The sequence below is a fragment of the Phascolarctos cinereus genome, unplaced genomic scaffold (assembly GCF_003287225.1).
Source record: "Phascolarctos cinereus isolate Bilbo 61053 unplaced genomic scaffold, phaCin_HiC Scaffold_8;HRSCAF=390, whole genome shotgun sequence".
NCBI classification, from domain to species: Eukaryota; Metazoa; Chordata; class Mammalia; order Diprotodontia; family Phascolarctidae; genus Phascolarctos; species Phascolarctos cinereus.
Genome location: NW_027556291.1, coordinates 62,866,886 through 62,886,839, shown reverse-complemented (window position 1 = coordinate 62,886,839; position 19,954 = coordinate 62,866,886). Strand labels below are relative to the sequence as shown.

The 19,954-nt window shown below is 45.6% G+C and overlaps 1 protein-coding gene across 1 annotated transcript in view; it reads left to right on the top strand.

Moving 5' to 3' along the window:
- Window positions 1-19,954, top strand: part of COL4A5 (collagen type IV alpha 5 chain) — a 205,167-nt gene that overhangs the window by 61,108 nt on the left and 124,105 nt on the right. The window contains exons 7-18 of the mRNA XM_020967263.2: window positions 53-106; window positions 1,149-1,175; window positions 1,521-1,601; window positions 5,266-5,328; window positions 6,950-6,985; window positions 7,080-7,121; window positions 7,261-7,353; window positions 12,540-12,593; window positions 12,690-12,746; window positions 13,115-13,159; window positions 14,548-14,601; window positions 17,687-17,728. Coding sequence (XP_020822922.1) covers window positions 53-106; window positions 1,149-1,175; window positions 1,521-1,601; window positions 5,266-5,328; window positions 6,950-6,985; window positions 7,080-7,121; window positions 7,261-7,353; window positions 12,540-12,593; window positions 12,690-12,746; window positions 13,115-13,159; window positions 14,548-14,601; window positions 17,687-17,728 — 648 coding nt within the window. The remainder of the gene's footprint in view (window positions 1-52; window positions 107-1,148; window positions 1,176-1,520; window positions 1,602-5,265; window positions 5,329-6,949; window positions 6,986-7,079; window positions 7,122-7,260; window positions 7,354-12,539; window positions 12,594-12,689; window positions 12,747-13,114; window positions 13,160-14,547; window positions 14,602-17,686; window positions 17,729-19,954) is intronic.

The window sequence follows — 19,954 nt, the reverse complement described above, 5'->3', positions numbered from 1 at the left end:
GTTTGTTCGTTCATTCATTCATCCTCCTACCCTCTTTTTCTTTCCTGTCTAGGGGGAACGTGGATTCCCAGGCATTTCTGGTGTTCCAGGTTTACCAGGTCCCCCAGTAAGTTACAGGTGTTGAATTTGAATAATAAGAAACCCACATTAGAATCAGTGAAGAGGCTGGGGTTGGGAGGGGAAGGGAAACTGGTCTCTTGGTTCACTGAAATGCAGCAGGGGTGGGCTGGCACATGGGGAAATAAGAAATTAGACGAGGATTGAGAAGAATCCCCAAATGGAGAATCGTGATAGATTTCCCTGCAGAGTTTGAATGGATTTTCGAATGTCATAGTCATGGGTCTTGAGCTGGAAAAGACCTTAGGGGCCATCTAGCTAACTTCCCTGTTTGACAGATAGGGAAACTGAGGGCCAGGGAGATGGAGTGACATCAGATCAGAGGATCCTAGCTCTAGAACCATGAGGAGCCTCAGAGGCCATCTAGTATGGCCTTCTAATTTTACAGAGGGGAAAACTGAGGCCAAGAGAGGGGAAGAGACTTGTCTAAAATCACAAGTAGGATCTAAGTACTCTAGAGGTTCTGAAGCTTTGTTGTGTTAGGGACCCTTTTGGCGGTCTGAAGCCTAGGGATTCTTTCTCAGAATTAGTGTTTTCTAAAATGACTGATATCAAGCACAGGATTGCACAGGAAACCAATTATGTCGAAATACAGTTATCAAAATACTAGAAAAACAAGTTCACAGAACCCAAGTTAAGAATCTCTCGACGATTCTAACTCCCTTCTTTTACAGAGGGGGATACTGAGGCCCAGAGAGGGGAAGGGGCTGATCCAAGGTGACACAGAGGATCCTCACTCTAGAGCTGCAAGAGACCTTAGGGACCATCTAGTCCAACCTGTTTACTTTACAGAGGGGGAAACTGAGGCCCAGGGAGGGGAAGGGGCTGGTTCAAGGTCACAAAGGGAATGAAAGTCAGATGCAAGATAGTAGTAGTAGTAGAAATTAGATTGTATTTTCAGATATGATGACCTCCTGGTCCCACTACTGTTGGAATAAACTTCATCTGTGGTACATTGGCTCTGTAGGCTTTTGGGGGAATGTTGCAATACAGTCTGCTGATATTTTTTTCCCTTTTTCTCTTCAACATAGGGTCCTCTTGGGATCCCAGGGATGAAGGTGAGTATTTGCACTAATTCAGCTCTGGGGTATTTTTAGAGGAATTGGGATGCATGACTCATCTATACAAGGGAAAAATAGTTTACAACCAATAGCAAGGCCATGGGAACTCTGAGAAGATGAAGCTTTCCCATTGTTTCTTAATATTGTGCTATTGTCTCTGTCCCCTTTTGGACACCCCTATCGGTCTCGAGTCCCTGGCTTTTGTTGATAAGGCAGCCCTGTCTTTGGTGACATTTAGAAGGAAGCTTGGGTCCTCAGATCATTTCATTCCCCACCACTGCCAGTTTGGAGATGGGGACTGCTGATATTTCCAAGGGCCTTGTGTTTATGGTTTTCTTTTAGGGGCTGCCAGGGAGTATAATTCTGTCCACACTGCCAGGCCCGAAGGGGGACCCAGGCGATCCAGGGCTTCCAGGAAGACAAGTAAGTGCATTTGAAGGTTTTCTTGCTTGCCACATTTGGGGCTATCCAAGAAGCACTCCCCAGTTTTCTCCTCCACTTTTTCCTCCTAGCTTTCATCCATAGGCACTTTCAAGTTGTTACATGTGCAAATTAGCATGTAACTGGCATCTCAACAAAACGTTGCCTAGATAACACCAGTGAGGATCAGATTTCCTTTGTTTTATTCTTTCTGCTCAGTTTCCATGGAAATTTTTGTTTGTGGCTTTGGCTGTAGATTTATGCTTATATTGTGCTAAGTGAGTGTGTTAGAAAGAGCGTTAGGGACAGGAGTGTTCTTGGTAAGTGCTGGTGGCCTGGTTAGAACAAAAGAAAAAACCCAGGATGCTGTCGATTAGCTCCAATGCTGACTCCAAATGGGCCTACCTGGAAATGACTCTAAGAGAGACTTCTTTCATTTGTAATCCTGTGCCCACACAGAGCAGTGAATTTTGACTTTATTCAGACTGGGGCTAGGGAGAGGAGGGTACAATTTCTGAAACATAGCACAGGGCCCTCTCTGAATGGAAGGGGATCACAGAGTCATGTAATATTGGAGCTGGGTGGGATGTCTGTAGTCTGGCCAACCTGTGACTGCTACCTTGTGGAAAATCTGAAATTGAAGGGGGGGGGTCCTCTAGAATCACAACTGATAGGTACATGGGGCTTTAAGTTGGCAGAGTATCTAACACAGGGGAGCTGATTTGGGAATCTGAATGACCACCTATCGGGTTTGGGGCCAACCCGAAATGGAACAAGAACTTCCTCTATCACCTGCCTTCTAGCTTTTTCTGGTAGATTTCCAGTGAGGAAGAACAGTGTGGCCCCCAATGTGTGACCCCCCCCCAGCTTTGCCGCTTGCTAGCTGTATGACCTTGGTTATCACTTAACCTTTCTGAGCCTGTTTTCTCATCTGTAAAATGGGGAAGATAACATCACCAATCTCACAAATGAGAAAAATATCTCTAAGGGCTTTGCAAACCTAAAAGCACCATATAAATATTAATTGCAGTTATTAACATTAATGTTACCTTCCAAGGCAGGCCATTCCACTTTAGGATGGCTTTAACTATTAGGTAGTTTTCCTTTACCTCATACCTAGATCTGCCTCTCTGCAAGTTTTTTAATTTTTTAATTTTTTTGCTTTTTTTTTGGTGAGGCAATTGGGAATAAGTGACTTTCCCAGGGTCACACAGCAAGTAAATGTCTGAGGCCAGATCTGAACTCAGATCCCCCTGACTCCAGGGTCAGTGCTCTATCCACTGTGCTACCTTAACTGCCCCCCCCCCCTTTTTGTTTTTGGTTAGGCAATGGGATTAAGTGACTTTCCCAGGGTCACACAGCAAGTAAATGTCTGAGGCCAGATTTGAACTCAGATCCTCCTGACTCCAGGGCCAGTGCTCTATCCACTGTGCTACCTAGCTGCCCCCTCCCTTTTTTTTTTTTGGTTAGGCAATGGGGTTAAGTGACTTGTCAAGGGTCCACACAGCTAGTAAGTGTTATGTGTCTGAGGCTGGATTTGAACTCAGGTCCTCCTGACTCCAAGGCCAGAGCTCTATCCACTGCACCACCTAGATGCCCCTCCCCCCCTTTTTAATTGACTTTGTTAGGTTTTTAAGCCTTGAGCCATGTTTTTCTTTGTACCTGGACAGGTGTGTAATGAATTAGTCATGTCCAACTCTTCGTGATCCCATTTGGGGTTTTCTTGGCCAAGATACTGGAGTGGTTTGCTGTTTCCTTCTCCAGCTCATTTTACAGATGAGGAAACTGAGGCAAACAAGGTGAAGTGAATCATCCAGGGTCACACAGCTAGTAACTGTCTGAGGCCAGATTTGAACTCAGGAAGACTGACTCCAGGCCTGGTGCTCTATCTGCTGCATCACCTAGCTGCCCCAAGGTTATGTGACTTGCCCAGGGTCACATAGCTAGTAAGTGTCTGAGGCTGGATTTAAACTCAGGTTTTCCTGATGGCCTAGTCATAGATCTCTGGAGTCAAGCTGAATAGGTATACACAATCTTCCATGTAGCAGTCCTTCAGAGGCAGTGTGGTATAGTGGATAGAACACTGTACTCCATTAGAGCTGAGAAGCCTAGAGCCTGTCTCAGATTTAGCAGCTGTGTGACCCAGAGCAAGTCACTTAGCTCTTCTGGGCCTCAGTTCTCCCTAAAGCCTTCTCTTCTCCAGGTTGAACATTCACCTGACCCTTATCTCCTAAGATCTTAAGGTTCTTTCTTCATTTCCACTTTCTTTGGCTTCTTGGTGATTTCCAGCTTGTAAAAAGCAGTCCTAAAAATGCTTCCCCCAGACTGAACACAGTGCGGTAGAAGGGGCCTGATGAGGGCAGAGGATGGTAATGTTAACATCTCTCCTGGGACTCCATTAGAATTCAGGTCAGACCCTATTAAGCAGCAAGGCACTATGCTAGCTGCTAAGAACACCAGGATGCTTATGACATGGCCCATGCTCCTGGCATGCTCCTGGCCTTCTGGGAGCGGGAGGGAGGGATGGCACAGAGGGAGAATCTGGGATGGTATATGAGGGAGAGGAGTCCAAAAGGACTCAGAGATTTCCTGCCTGGGCTATGGGGAGGGTGAACCACTGACATTTAAGGATTGAGAAAGAAGATGGAGAACCTGCAATGAAGACATAGAAGGAGCAGCCTGAGAGGTAGGAGGGAATCCAGAAGAGTGGCATGCAAGTCAGAGTGGGCTGGAGGACCAGTGTGATCAGAAGATCCCAGATTTAGAACTGGAAGGGAGCTTAGAGGTCATCAAGTCCAACCTCCTTCATTTTACAGAGGGAGAAATTGAGGCCCAGGAAGGGGAAGGCACTGGCCCAAGGTCACACACAGGATCCCAGATTTAGAACTGGAAGGGAGCTTAGACATCATCAAGTGCAATCTCTTCATTTTAGAGAGGGAAACTGAGGCCCGGGGAGGAGAAAGGACTGGTTCAAGGTCACACAGCTGTGTCAGAGGCAGGGTTTGAACGCTTCAGAGTCAATGTCCTTTCTGCTGACTCTCCAATGAGACCTTTCTCAAGAATGTTAAGACCCTTTTCATAACTGAGAATTTTTTTCCCCGGGAAAATGAATGTCCTTCCCCTAGTTTACTCCCTTTTCTTTCTTGCTTCTATCACGGCCTCCTTATACCTTTTGGCAAGTGAACCCATCCAGGCCCATTCCCTTAATACTCTCGGCCTTCACTCTTACCTTTTGTTCCTGTTATCCCCTCACTACTACTCACCTTTGACCCCTTTCTTTTCTCCTTCACAATTTATTTTAAAAATTGTTATCGATGCCCCCTACATATCCTTTATAATAAAGAATGAAAAACCAGTTCAACCAACTCACCAACAGCTTGAACAAGCCTGGCATTCTCTGCCGTGTTCCACCCCCACTATGAGCCCATGTCTGCAACCTCTTCATTGGAAGCCCCAAACAAAGCATCCATCCCATCCCTTCCCTTCCCTTTGTCCTCCAGCTACTACTTGAGAAACAAGCTCAGTTTCTTTGCTTTTGCATCATATGCCATGTGGATGCTTGAGCACCCAGAATGCCTCTGAGTTCTAGAGCAGAGAACTCTCGCAATGGTGCCATTCTTTGAGAGGCTTGGCTCTCCTCTCTCTGATGCTTTCCTTTTTTTGACAGGGCCCAGCTGGTGTGACTGGAAGTCCAGGTCCTCTTGGTTCCCCCGGCCTACCAGGGTGGATGGTAAGCTTTCCAGAGGATCTTGGAGCAAGGGCTGGAGCCTTTCTTTTCAGCATACGTGGCATTTGTAAGCTCCTTCCAAGTGGGAGATAGTGTGATTTCTTTTCCCTACTCGCCCTGGAGGAAGGTGGAAGATGAAAGGGTTCAGTCTTCCATTTTACTTTCTTCAACCAGTCAATCAGTTGATGGATCAGTCCATAAAGGTTCATTTATTAGGCACCCACTGTGCCAGTCAATAACGATATGGTACAAACGTCAGACTGTTGGCTTTGGTTGCCATTTTGGAGGCTGGCAGCTCTTCGTGGGTGGGGGCTGCTTCATTTTGGGCTTTGTATTGCAAGGCCTAACTCAAAGTGGGATTGTAGGAGTCTAGAGCTAGAACTGGAAAGAAACCTCAGAGAAGAAAACTGAGGCCCAGAGAGGGGAAGGGACTTGTCTAAGATCACACAGTATTCTTATCTAGAGCTAGAAGGGACCTCAAAAATCCGATCTCCATGTTTTACAGAGGGGGAGCTTGAGGCCCAGAGAAGGGAAGGGTCTTACCCCAGGTCACAAAGGTAGTAGATGGTTGTGATGGGACTCCTGGTGACAGAGTCAGGCATCAAATAAATGCTTATTGATTCATTTTGTGGTGCCAGGCCCACCTTTGACCCCTCGTGGCCATGTGATCACCAGGCTCTTTAAGTGTTGCAGAGAAGGTGCCCACCTTCACTGGTAGAAGAAGTTTCTTCACTTTGGGGTTCCCTGGGCCAATGAAATTACAGGTTCAGTCCTATCCCTCTATCTTGAACTTATTCACATTGGAAGGAAGAGTAAATATTCGAATAGTTAGAGAATTTTCAGAAGAGGACAGACTCCTATCTGTCAGAGCTCAAGGCCTTCATCAAGGTAAGGGGCAAAACCAGATGATAGTTTCTCAATTAGCATGTCCTGACCCTGAACAATGAAGATGGCTTGGGTTTGGGACACAGTCTTCCTTTTTTGCATTCTACCTCCCCTTATCTGACACATCATGGCTTTCTGATGGTACCTGTAATATCAGTGGACTGTGGAAGCCATATGTGATGTTGTTGTCCTTTGTTCTCAAAGAGGACCAAAATGGCATCACGATGTTGGGGTCAAGGTACAGTGTATCCAACTGTGGCTAATCAGACCAACACGAGCTCAGAAGGCTCTACCACAGGCTGGGCACAGATAATGGTGATGTGTAAATAGGCCCTGATCCAGCTTCACTTTTATCTTGTGCCATGAAGTTTGCAAACCCAAATACATTCTTGAAGAAAGGCTAAATAAGATTTTAAAAAATTGCTTCAAGAATAAACTGGGGTCTTTCTGCAAAAGAATGTATTTTGTCTTTCTAGCCCTAGTGGCCTGCTGGTATGATACATTTGATGATATATTTGAATGTGACGAGATTTTCCTTAAAGGCCCTGGAACAACAGTTAGCCCCAGAAGTCATTGGTGCTGCTGAGATTCTGGCCATAAGCTGGATCCCCAAAGGCTTGGGGTCCTAGGGCTGGTGAAGCACAGATCATTTGAACCCGAAGATGTTTTGATATCAAAGGACATTTTGATTAAAAAATAAATAGAACTTTTCCCCTTTTATTCCTTGATTAATTCATAGGGGCCTCCTGGGCCACCAGGAATTCAAGGACCAAAGGTAATTTCTGTTTTCTTTATATTCTTTTTAGCTCTTTCAGGCTATTTTGTAGTTGTTGATACTCGAGTTCTTATCTGAAAAATGTTCATTTCAGGGGAATATGGGCTTGAATTTCCAGGGCCCCAAAGGTGAAAAAGTAAGTCTTCTCTTTTTGTAACTTTCTGACCTCTTGCTTTGATCTGATTTCCTCTTCTGTCATCCTCCATGCTTTACATGTCATATGCTTTAGCCAAATGGAGTGATCTCAATATTTTGTTCTCTTTTGGGGGAACTAGGGTGAACAAGGGCTGCAGGGCCCACCTGGCCCCCCGGGGCAGATTGGGGAACTGAAGGGATCAAATGAGACGGAGCTGCTGAAAGGAGATCAGGTGAGGTAGGGGGATGAAGATAACCATTGCTGCTTGGAATGGGACTTTGCATAGGCTTACAGATGAATATTATTTTAAAATAATCCCAAGACCTGGAAAACATAAGGGACCTTGTAGACCATCTAGTTCAGAACCTTCATTTTACAGAGGAAGAAACTGGGGCCCAGAAAGGATAAGAGACTTGCTCAACATCATACGTAAGATTCTACATCTAGAGCTAAAAGGGCCATCAGAGGCCCAGAGAGGCTAACCTTTCCTCTAAAGACGATAAGTGACTTGACCAAGGTCATGCATAGGATCATAGATTTTGAGCTTAAAAGGTCCTCAGGAGCCATCCAGTCTAGTCCACTTTACTCATTTTATGGATTAGGCCCAGAGAGGTTAAGTGACCTGCCCAGAGCTACACAGCTTATAAGTATCTGAGGCAGGGTTTAAATCTGAATTTTCTTGATTACAAATCTAGAACTCTGTTCTCTATACCTTTCAAATATCAAAATTTTAATTTATCAAAATTTCAAATTTGATATCAAGTATTAATTATCAAATAATTGTTAATTATAAAATAATTATCTAATTATTAATTTATCAAATTATCAGATAATTAAATGGCTGAAGTCTATGGTTTCATTGGAGTGGATACTCTGTTGACCTCTATACAATCTATATGTAGGTGGTCTTCAAGAGATGCTTTGACCAAACATCTTTTTCCCTTCTGGCTGACCTGGTCTTGGGCCTCTTCAGGCTTGGTTACACTAGTCCTCAGTATACCAACAAAAATCTATCACTGGGTCCATGCTATAAGCTTGACTCCCTGCCACAATGAAACATTGGAGGAGGATCAGTCACCTAGCATTTATTAAGCACCAGCTATGTGCCAGGCACTGTGCTAAGTGTTGGGGATACAAAAAGAGGCAAAAGAGAGCCCCTGCCCTCAAGGAGCTTATAGCCTAATAAGGAAGATAACATAGAAACAAATACATACAAAGCAAGCTATATACAGGGTGATGGAGTGTTATGAAGAATGGCAGGAAGGCCAGTGTTACTGGATTGCAGAGTAACTTGTAAGGTGTAAGAAGACTAGAAAGGTCAGAAGACAGCAGGATTTAAAGGAATTTACAAGTGAAACAGGGTTTTCTATTTGATCCTAGAGGTAGTAGGGAGCCACTGGAGTTTATTGAGTAGGGGGGTGACGTGATCAGACCTGTGCTTTAGGAAAATCCCCTCAGTAGCTTAGAATAAGAGGGATTGGAGTGGGGAGAGTCTTGTGGCAGGCAGCCCCACCAGCGGCTACTGCAGTAGTGGGGAGAGCCTTGTGGCAGGCAGCCCCACCAGCAGCCACTGCAATAGTCCAGGCAGGAGGTGATAACAGCCTGTACCAGGGTGGGGGCCATGTCAGAGGAGAGCAGGGGGCATATTTGGGGGATGGTGCAGAGGCAGAAATGACAAGACTTGGACATGAGGGTAAGGAGTTGAGGGCATCACTAGAAACACATGAAGCCCTTCAAAAGCCTGGATAAGGAGTTTGAGAGTGACTGAGCACATCACACCATACATAAGTTTCCCTTCATGAATTGCCTCTGTTTACACTTTGCATGCTATGGCCCCTTGAGGTTTTGTTATTGTTGTTCAGTCGTTTCAGTGGTGTGTGACTCTTTGTGACCCCATTTAGGGTTTTCTTGGCCAGGATACTGGAGTGATTTGCCATTTCCTTCTTCAGCTTACTTTACAGATAAGGAAACTGAGGCAAACAGGGTGAAGTGACTTGCCAGGGGTCACACAGTTAGTAAGTGTCTGAGGCTGGATTTGAACTCAGGAAGATGAATCTTCCTGCCTTCAGGCTAGGCACTCTATCCACTTCACAGCCCCATTTCTCCTATGAGGCCTTTGTCCCTTTCTTACGTACTTGGCCAGCATTAATTTATACCTGTTGTCTTTGGAACCCACTTCCTCGCCCATAGTGGTTGCTTGCTTCATAAAGCTTGTAGCTATGTCTCCCTGTGAGACTGAGGTCCTTGAAAACAGTGACGATAGATGAGACAGAATGGCACTTTATTCCATAGAGTAGCTGTTTAGTAAATGTTTGTTGAATGAATGCTTGATTTATGGTCTTGCTCCAATTTTTTTTTTCCCCAGCTAACACTCCACAAGAGATGGATTGATCAGTGTTTGAGAGACAGCAGTGCAGAGGGGGAAAGCCTCACTTGGTCCTGGAAGACTAGTATCAGGAAGGCAGATGCTAAGAATGGGTGCAGCGTTGGAGAGCTAGATTTGAACAATAAAAAAGGGGTTTGGGGGAAAGCTAAAAGGAGACATAGGACCAATTGTGCCTTAATGACTGAGGACCAAAGAATAGAACTGCTCAGCTCCTCTCCTCTTGCTTCTTTTTTCTTTATCCCAAAGAATGATTCTTTAAGGCCTATCTAAAATGCCCCCTACTCAGTATTACAAGAATCAGCATAAGTGATTGCTGATCTGTTGTTGGGGATCTAGAAGAAGGTCTTTGGTGGAGTGCCTCAGGTCTCTATACTTGGCCCTTTGCTATTTCAGAGAAAGGCATAGATGGTGTGATTTACAGGTGATACTCAGCTGAGAGGAATAGCTAACACTGGATAACAGGCAGGATTCAAAGAGGGGGGATATGTGGCTAGACCACAGTTTGCCTGAAAAAGATTTGGGGGTTTTAGTGGTCTTACAAAATCAACATGAGTCCTCAGTGTGATATGGTAACTAAGAAGAACTAATGAAACTCTAGGCTTCATTAAGAGAGGCAGAGCTTCTCAGTCTAAGAAGCAATTATTGGCTGTCTTCTGCCCTTATCAAGACCTCAGCTGTAGTATTGTGTTCAGGTCTGGGAAGTAAGGTTTAAGAAGGACATCGATAAGGGCATTGATCAAGTGGAGGGCATCTAAGGAAGGGGAGCTAGGATGGCGGAGGCCCTCATGACCATTGGCGCACCAGCTTTGGTGGAGGTAACTGGGGTAGGACTGTTTGGCGTGGAGAAGAGACAGGAGAGAGCTGCCTTTTGGGTGAGAAGGGTTGGTCTTGTTCTGCTGGGCCTCCTATGGCCAGAGCAGCAGTGATAGGGGGAGGCTGTAAGGAGGCCTGGGGAGGCTGTAAGGAGGCTGATTGAGGCTGGAGGGCAGCAAACAGGCAGAAAGCTAGCCAGGAGTAAGGTGGGCCCCTCATTGGAGGCTACAAGCAAAGGCCACATGACGAGCTTGGTGCAGGGGACTTGTTGCCGAGTAACGGTTGGACTCAGTGGCCTCTGAGGCCCCTTCCAACTTGGAGTGCAAGAGAGTGGATGGACACATGGTCCATGTGCAGCAAGCTGGCCTTAGGAGCCTCTTGGAAGAATATCCAGTTGCCTTTTTATATACTTAGAGACATAGTTGCTATCTTTTTCGAAAGTAGTAACCTAAATGAGCCCCCAAGCCTTCCTCTCAAAGGCAAGTAGGTTGAAATGAGAAAATAAACACACACACACACACACACACACACACACGTATATATATATACACACATATAAAATATTATACACGCATATACATACACATATATACATTCACACACATATATAATATGCATATACATATGTATATACACACATAAATACAAAACATACACTTATAAATATATACACATTTAAAATACATATATGCACGCATATACATTTACAGTACATGCACATGCACATGCATGCGTATATATGCACACAGATATACACATATACACACATATACACAAACATAATATGCATACAACCACATGCACACACATGCATACAATACAAATATACCCACACACATATACACATGGATACACATATAACACACACATACCCATGCCCACACACATGTACATGCACATGCACATACTACACATATTCATACGTGCACAATACAGTGCATACATACATATGTGTACATATATACATACTTGCACAAATATACACATGAAACCGTACACACATATACACATACACATATATATGTGCACACATACACATATATATATACACACATGAACATGCACACATAACACACGCACCGTAATTAACCTCTTGAGAGGTATCATGATATAGTGGATGGAGCATTAGACTTGGAGTCAGGAAAACCTGAGTTCAAATCCTGCCTCAGTTTCCTTTTCTGTAAAATGGAGGAACTGTGGTCCCTTTTGGTTCTAGATCTCTAGTACAATGTGGAAGAAGCAAGTCACTTAACCTCCCTTTGCTCCGTTTCTTCCATGATTGGGCTTTTCAAGCCCTTCACAACCTTTCCAGTCTCCTCATGCTTTACTCCCTTCCGTTTTTGGAGATACTGGCCTGTTCTCTCTTTCTTGCACATGATACTACCCTCCAGACTTTTGCCCTAGTAGTGCCTCCCTCAGGCCCTCCCTCCTCACCTCACCCTTCTGGCTTCCATGGCCTCCTTTCAAGACTCAATTTAAATCTCACCTCCTGCAGCAGACCCTTCCTGGTCTCCTCCCATCTTCAAAGTCCTTTCTTCTGAGATTACCTCCCATTTACCCTGTATTTCTCTTTTATGTACACAGTGGTTTGCATGTGTTCTCTCACATTAGAATGTAAGCGCTTTGAGGGAAGGGACCATGTTTTTGCCTTTCTTTGTATCCTTAGTGCTTAGCAGAGTGGTAAGTGCTTAATAAATACTTGTTGCTATTGTTGGAAATTGATGAGGAAACTAAACTTCTGAGGTTCCTTTCCAACTCTTGATGGGGAATCCTTTGTGTGACCTTGGGTAAGTCACTTCTTTTCCTGGGGCCTCCACCTCACCTCTAAAATTAGGGGGTTTTAAAATGTAATTGCCTGCAAGATCTTTGGTCCTATAGCATCATCCTGCTAGTCAGGGGTGGGGAGCCTATGGCCTCAAGGCCACATGTGGCCCTCTAGGTCTTTGGGTGTGGCCTTTTGACTGAGTCCAAGTTTTACAGAACAAATCCTTTTATTAAGGGGATTTGTTCTGTGAAGTTTGGATTCAGTCAAAGAGCCGCACTTGAGGACCTAGAGGGCTGTATGTGGCCTTGAAGCCACAGGTTCCCCACCTCTGTGCTAGATGATTTCTGAACAGCTAGGTGCTAGTGGGTCTTCTAACTAGCTAGCCAAATCAGTTGGGTTGGTGGGTGGACTTTGTTCCCCTCATTAAGCATTATTCTTTTCCCCTCTTTGATAGGGTACCCCAGGTGACCGAGGCTCACCTGGACTTCCTGGGCTCCGTGGGCCTCCTGTGAGTAACTAGCAATGTTTTGCTCTTAATCTGTAGAATACTGTACATTTGTCTGTTGGCTGAATGGAAAATCAATTTTTTTTTTTGTGCCTTCAGGGTCTTCCTGGTGGTATGAAGGGTGAAAAAGGCCAGCAAGGGGAACCAGGCCAGAAAGTGAGTCTTGTGAGATTAATAAGTTGGTATAAGTGGGCTGGTGATGAGTCATTTTCTTTTCATCTGAAGCCAAATGTCTGAAATCAATATACACATATATATCACATATACATATATACACAATACACACCTACAAACACCTACACACATACACATACATACACATAAACACATATACAAATACATACATGCACACATATAGACATATACTCATACACACATACACAAACAGCCCCCAGTTCTAAAGATGTTTGCAGTATCCCAAGGTGGGGTGGGGGTGGGAGGAAATGATTAGCTTCTAGTTGTATATTTCACTTCTAACAAAGTCCTTATTTCCTTTTTTCTGAAAATCTCTTTGTGTGATGAAGGGTAGGCCAGGCAGAGATGGAGCCAGTGGCCTCCCGGGCATGCAAGTGAGTAGCCAGTTGGCATGGGGGGGTGTGGGAGGAATGCCTTAAAGCATAGGGGCCAGGGACAGGGAGGGGCTTAGTTTGCAGTGCCTGCTTACACAAATGCCAGGGAGCAGGGTAGAGAGGGCATACATTTATTTGTCTCCTTCTTTTTCCAAGTTTCCTTTTTTAGAGCACTCCTCCCTGTCCACTGCACCCTGCCCAGTCTCCTTATATAATGCACACCCCCAACCATCTTCCAAAAGTCATGGGCCACGCCTTGCAACACTTCCTTAGGAAAAACACATCCTGAGTTCAAAGTTAGCTGTGGTCCTTCTAGTAATATTTTAATGAGGTTTAATGACTAGGGCAGGTCCTGTGATTTGCTTTTTTTGTATGCATTTTTCATAGTACAAATGCAGAATTACTGCAGTGTGGAGTTTCCTGGATCTCTGGTAATTGCCAAGGTCGTTTTTTCAAATGAACAGCAGGTGGCACAAGAGCTACTTACAAAGGAAAGAGCCAGGCTCCCCGCCCTTCCTCTGTGTGGTGCAAGGAACAGGGGCTTAGTCCTGATATGTTTTCTCAATATGTAATTGCCTGATTCAGAGGGGTGGGTGAGGTAGACTATGCAGAGGAAGGTGCTGATGAATCAGGAGGCCATATTGTCTGAAGCAGGGAGAAGCTGGGGGAGAAAGGATTTCTCTGATCAGCTTCTAGGTTCCAAACCTGTTTGGGCATTGGGGGAGAGAGAGAGAGAGAGAGAGACAGAGGCTCCCAGATAGCAGCAGCAAGGGTCTGGGCCGGAAGGGGAGAGCTCGGGAGGAGGAAAGCAGTGGCTGAGGGTGAGTCCGGAAGGCAGGTTTGGTGTCATGTTCCTTCCCCTGGAAGGAGCTTTGGTCAGGCAGGGAAAGAGAAGAAGCAGCCTGCCTTGGGGAGGGCTTAGGGAGGAAGCCTAGAATACTAGGCCCAGAGTTGGCAGGGAGGGGCCCAGAGGCCACCAAGTCCAACACCTTGATTTTACAGAAAAGCTGAGGAAGAGGTCTGGGATGAAGGGCCTGGGGTTCAATAATAGAGGAGGATTCCTGAGGGTACACTGGAGAGGGACAGGACAGGGTTAGGGCTGAGTTTGTTATGTGGGGTTGGGGTGCTGGTGGCCCTCCCTGCTGATTCCCATTCCCACTCCCACTTGATCTTGGGCAAGTTGGCATCAAAACATTCTGCCCAGGTGGGTAGGCATAAGCAGGACTGAGAGAGGGGTGAGACTTCTGACAGCCATGGGATCCAAGGCAGCGAGGAGACAGGAAAGCCTTGCCTCGATTTCCCCATGGTAGTTGCAGCTCAGACTCAATGATCATGTCTTGCCTTATCTTCATGTTTCTAAGGGTGCTCTTTTCCCTTTCATTTCCAAGGGCTTGCCTGGTGATCCTGGTATTCCTGGTAAACCTGGAAGGGGTGGTGAAAAGGTAAACACTGGGCACCAAGCAATACATCTAATCTTAGTCTCAACCACAGAGTAAATTCAAAATGGGAATGTTCCAAGACACTGGATTATGTAATTCCTCTCCAAGTTAGAGCATCATTGTAGCAATGGCTCAACATCAGAGGATTTGGGTTCAAATCCCATCTCTGCCTCTTACTACCTGTGTGTGACCTTGGGCAAGTCACTTCATGGCCCTGGGACTCAGTTTCCCCCTCTGAGAGGGCCTGTCCAGCCCCAGAGTTAGGATCCTATGCTCCCATGAGCCTCTGAGTTCATTTCCATTCCCTTAAATTGTAACTCATAAGGAAAAGGCAAAATACTTATTTGATTTTAAACAAAGCATTCCCATTGTGAAAAGAGTGATTTAGTGGGCCTTGAGCATGGCCCACCAGAAGTGGGGACTGGGAAGGATTTTCATGGCCCATCCTTGAAAGCATCCTGCCTGGTTTGGGCATAAGAGCATTCTCCCCACCCCACCCCACCCCAGCAAATCAGTCATATCTATCAAATGGTTGTTTGCAAGTCTAGGACTCATTCTTTGCAAATGCTTCCATGTTTCCTTTGGAGCCTCACTTTGACTAAGGCTATTCATTTAGGGATTCTGTAAACACTCTGAGAGACAATCAATCAATCAACGAGTATTGATTAAATGCTTACTGTGGACCAGGGACTATGGTAAAGGCCCAGGATACAAAGCAAGATAAAAACAGGCTAGTGTGGGAATAGACAGTCAGGCAGCCCTGGGCCTAACTCAGGCCTCTCCTACTCAATAACTACTTGCTCCTGGGTAAATAACCCCTCAGCACCCGGGGCAACTGCACAGCGGGTGCCCTGTCATCCTTGGAAAAGGGAGTATCCTCTTCTGGAAGTTCCCCCCACCAAGCCAAAGAACAAAAAATGATCACGACCAAGATTGAGCCCGGAGAGGAGTTGATAAAATGCTCCTCCCTCCCTTTTTGTTTTTGCAGAGATGGGGGGGCTATGTGCATGAAATATTACATAAATGATCAGAGCTCAATTGGACTATGGCCCTGTCAAGCCCCACCTTCCCATTTTACAGAGGAGAAAACTGAGGCCCAGAGAGGGGAAGGGATTTGGTGAGGTCTCTCTCAGAGGTGAGATCTAAACCCATGTCCTCTGACTCATTGGCTCCTGGCCATCAAACCCAACCCTCTTATTTTATGGATGGGGAAACTGAGGCCCAGAGAGGTGGTAGGTTCCTCTTCTTTGGAGGCTGGACAACCACCTGTTGAGTATGTTACAAATAGAGATTCTTTTCCTGGGTGGGTGGGTGGGCTAGATGGCTTTCAACCCTCTGGTTGCTTCTGTAAAGAAATCTGGCCAAGCTCACACAGCTAGGTATTGATGGTGGGGTTTGAACCCATTTTTTTTTTTGACTCATAGGCTTGTAAAAATCTAGAGCTGGAAAGGACCTCAGAAGTAATCAAGCCTAACCCCCTCTTTTTGCAGATGAGGAAACTGAGGCCCAGGGAGTGGAAGGGCCTTAGCCTAAATCACACAGAGAGGAAGCAGCAGGGGCAGGCTTTGAGCCTGACTCCAGGGCCAGCACTGTTTCTCCAGTGCTCGGCTGCCTCCCACGATGTATCGATCGGCTTTGCCGAACCACTTGTTTTTCTCTTTCTTTTCTTTCTTTCTTTCCTTCTTTTTCTTTTTTTTTTAATCTCTGTTAAGAGGGATGGCTCGCTTGGTGGGGGGATTGTGGTGGGAGGGGAGGAGGGCTAGAGTCACGACTGGAGGTGACAAAAAACAAAATAAAACACTTAGAACGGAGCTCTCTTTCTAAAAAGCAGAGAGAATATACACAGTATAAAAATTCCCCCAGTTCTAAGAGACCATAAAATGTCTGCTGCCAGGCTGGAGAAAGGAGTTCAGCTGTATAGGAAGAAGGGTGTTGGCCTGTGGAATAAGATTTCAGGCGTCTGGTCCCTGATGCTGCCGCAGATTTCTGCATGGCCCTGCAAGGTCTTTGTCTTGCTAAGCTGTGACCATCTTAATTCCTCACTGCAGCGTCTAAGGGCAGAGCAGAACCAAATCAGCGGCATGGATTATTGGCCGCCGTTGACGACGGGGCTGGAGTTGTCCTGCCGGTCTTCAATCTCTGTCTTTTGTCTAAACAGCACTTTTGGGGCCTTCCTTACCCCCTTCCCAAAAAAGTTATGGGATGCCATTAAAATTCACCTGTAGAACATGGCTCGGGTAACACCCACGTTTTCATTCCTGTTTCTAGAGTGCTGAGAAGCTAACACTCAGCTACTTTAGTATTCTAGGGTGTCAGACCTGGGATGGGGGGTGCTTAGCAGTCTTAAATACCAACTTCCTCATTTTACAGGTAAGAAACTGGGGCCCAGAAGGTCATTCATTGATCAGGGGCTCGGAGCTGCTTCCTGGCAGCCTCAGAATAGAGCCTAGCTTGGCTGGCCGACACCCCTGTCCATGACTGCAGGCTACCTTTCTTTTGTAGGTGGTTTGTTCAGGCTCCTGACTCTTTATAAAAACCACTGCATCTCTCTCTGTCTCTGTCTCTGTCTGTCTGTCTGTCTCTCCCTCCCTCCCTCCCTCCCTCTTTTCTCTCATTTTCTCTTCTCTTTCTTTTTTCCTCTCTCTCTTTCCTGCTTTCCTCCTCTCCTTTTCTTTTTTCCTTTCTTCCTCTCTCTCTTTCTTCCTCTCTTCTTTCTCTTTCTTTTTTCTTTTCCTTTCTTCCTCTCCTTTCTTTCTTTCTTTCTTTCTTTCTTTCTTTCTTTCTTTCTTTCTTTCTTTCTTTCTTTCTTTCTTTCTTTCTTTCTTTCTTCTTTCTTCCTTCCTTCCTTCCTTCCTTCCTTCCTTCCTTCCTTCCTTCCTTCCTTTCTTTCTTTCTTTCTTTCTTTCTTTTTCTTTCTTTCTTTCTTTCTTTCTTTCTTTCTTTCTTTCTTTCTTTCTTTCTTTCTTTCTTTCTTTCTTTCTTTCTTTCTTTCTTTCTTTCTTTCTTTCTTTCTTTCTTTCTTTCCTTCCTTCCTGTCTCTCACCTTTCTTATGCCTTTCAGTAATCTGCTTTTAAATTTTATTAACAGGGTCAAAAAGGTGATACTGGCCCCGCTGGCCTGCCTGGACTTGTAAGTTGTGGGGTTTTCCCTCTCCTTTTATTAAGTTTTAGGTTTTTGGAGTACTCTCTCCCTCATTGGCCCCGCCCCACCCAGTCTCCTTATATCACAGACAACCCAATTCCTCTTCTCAAATCAACCAATCCATCACCAATCCTTTAGGAAGCACTCCCGGGGTTGCCGGGCACCCGGCTCGGCATTGGGTTGTGGGGGTTACAAAGGAAAAAAAACAAACCAGCCCCTCCCATCACCAAGTTGACATTTTCTCAAGGGAGATGACCTTCTCTAGAGGGAAACATGACAATCAGTCAAACAAGAAGCATTTAGTGAGAGCCTACTACGTGCCCTGAGCTAGGTGCCTGGGCCAGAGAGACAGCAATGGAGGTACAAGCCCCTATTCTGGGGAGCTTCCATTCCCTCAGGGGAGACGCCTCCGTATTCACAGTACAAAGAAGGTAAAATTTCCAGTGCCTCCCAGTCCCATGAAAAAGAATTGCGATGGGCATTATGTGAACATTTTAGCAATGGCCTAATCCTCAAGGAGGCTTGTGATTTGCTTTCTTTGTGTAACTTTTCCATGGTACAAATGCAGAAATACAGCAGCCCTTGTTTCCTGGGTCTCTGGTAGTTGCCAAGGTCGTTTCTCAAATGGCCAGCAGGTGGCGCAAGAGCTACTTACAAGGAAAGAGCCAGGCTCCCCGCCCTTCCCCTGGAGGGCCCCAGGGAAAGATGGATTTAGTCCTAATAGGTTTTCTCAATTTGTAATTGCCTGATTTCAGACCTCCCCAGCTCCGAGTGTGTGCTTTCTGGGCGCCCTTAGTAACAAATGTAGAAAATGGTTCCGCGAAAGGCTAATTGTGGGATTTAGGGATTTTCACTGTGAAATTGACATTCCCCAATGTATTTCTGACTTTGTTAAATTTAATTGCGTAGGTTTCAGTTGTTCTTTATTTGGCCAAAAGTTGGTGAAACTTTAAACTCTGAGAGTGAATTGAAGCCGTGAGGGGAAGGGAAGCATGAAAGCTTATGTTATGTATGCAGACATTGAACTAACATGGCTGGACGCTGCCTGCCTGCCAGGAGGGCAGTGAGCAGGAGAGCAGGCTTGGGAGGGATTCTGCAAGGAGAGAGAAGATGGGGTCCCTGCACCCAAGGCAATTAATGGACAGGTTTCTATTTTTCTCCTTCTCTGGGCCTGTCAGAATTCTGCCCATGCAGTTCCTGGGGCTTTCCTTTCACAAGACTGCAGGTTTAGAACTGCAGTCTTAAAGGCCTTCTAGTCAACCCCCCCTCCCCTAATTTAACAGAGGGGGGAAAATGAGACCCAGGGAAGGGGAAGGGACTCATCCAAGGTCACACATAGGTCCTAGATCTAGAGATAGAAGGGACCTCAGAGGTCATAGAGTCCAATCCCCCTCATTTTATAGATGAGGAAACTGAGGCCTGGGGGGGAAAGTGGCTTGTCACCCAGGTAGTAGTAAATAGCAGATGTGAGCAAGGGTTCTCTGATCCAAGTTCAACGCTATTTCCACTTACACCACGGTCCTTCCATTTGTCCCTGGCTGCCTTGGGCAAAGCCATTGACCTTTCTGAGACTCCCTTTTCCTTAGCCAGTGCTCTTAGCAGGCCAGTTGCCCTCCTTGGTTTGGGGGCCATCAGTGTTTTTTCTCAGATGTGGTAGAGGGAGCCCTTTGGTTAGCACCTTGGACACTGGGAAGTGTTGGCCCTGCTGGAGAGAACAGGTCGCTGGTATCTAATGAACTTGGCTGTCACAAGGTTCTTCCATACATGTCACAAATAATATTTTCTAGAATCATGAAACTGAGGGATTTAGAGCTTGATTATCCAACCCAATTCCTCCTTCTGGGGGGAGGGGATTCTCTGGGGACCAGAGAAGTCAAGTGACTTGTCTAGGACCATACAGCCAGGCCCTGGCAGCGCCAGAGCTGATCCCCAGTACCCTGTGTTATTTTGTTTCCATTTAATCTCTTTCCCTATTTTCTGTCATTACTGGAGATGGACTAGGGCTGAGCATTCTCCTCCCTATAATACCTATCCATTTTCTGGGAAGCTTCTTTTAACTCTATCTCCCACATTTATGAAATATCCCCAGCACATGGAACATCAGGTATAGATAGTGAAGCACTCTGGAGGGAGTCAAAATATACAAGGCCTCAAAGAGCCATCATTCTAATGGAGGAGACGAGGACATCTAGAAATGCATGCCAAATAAACATG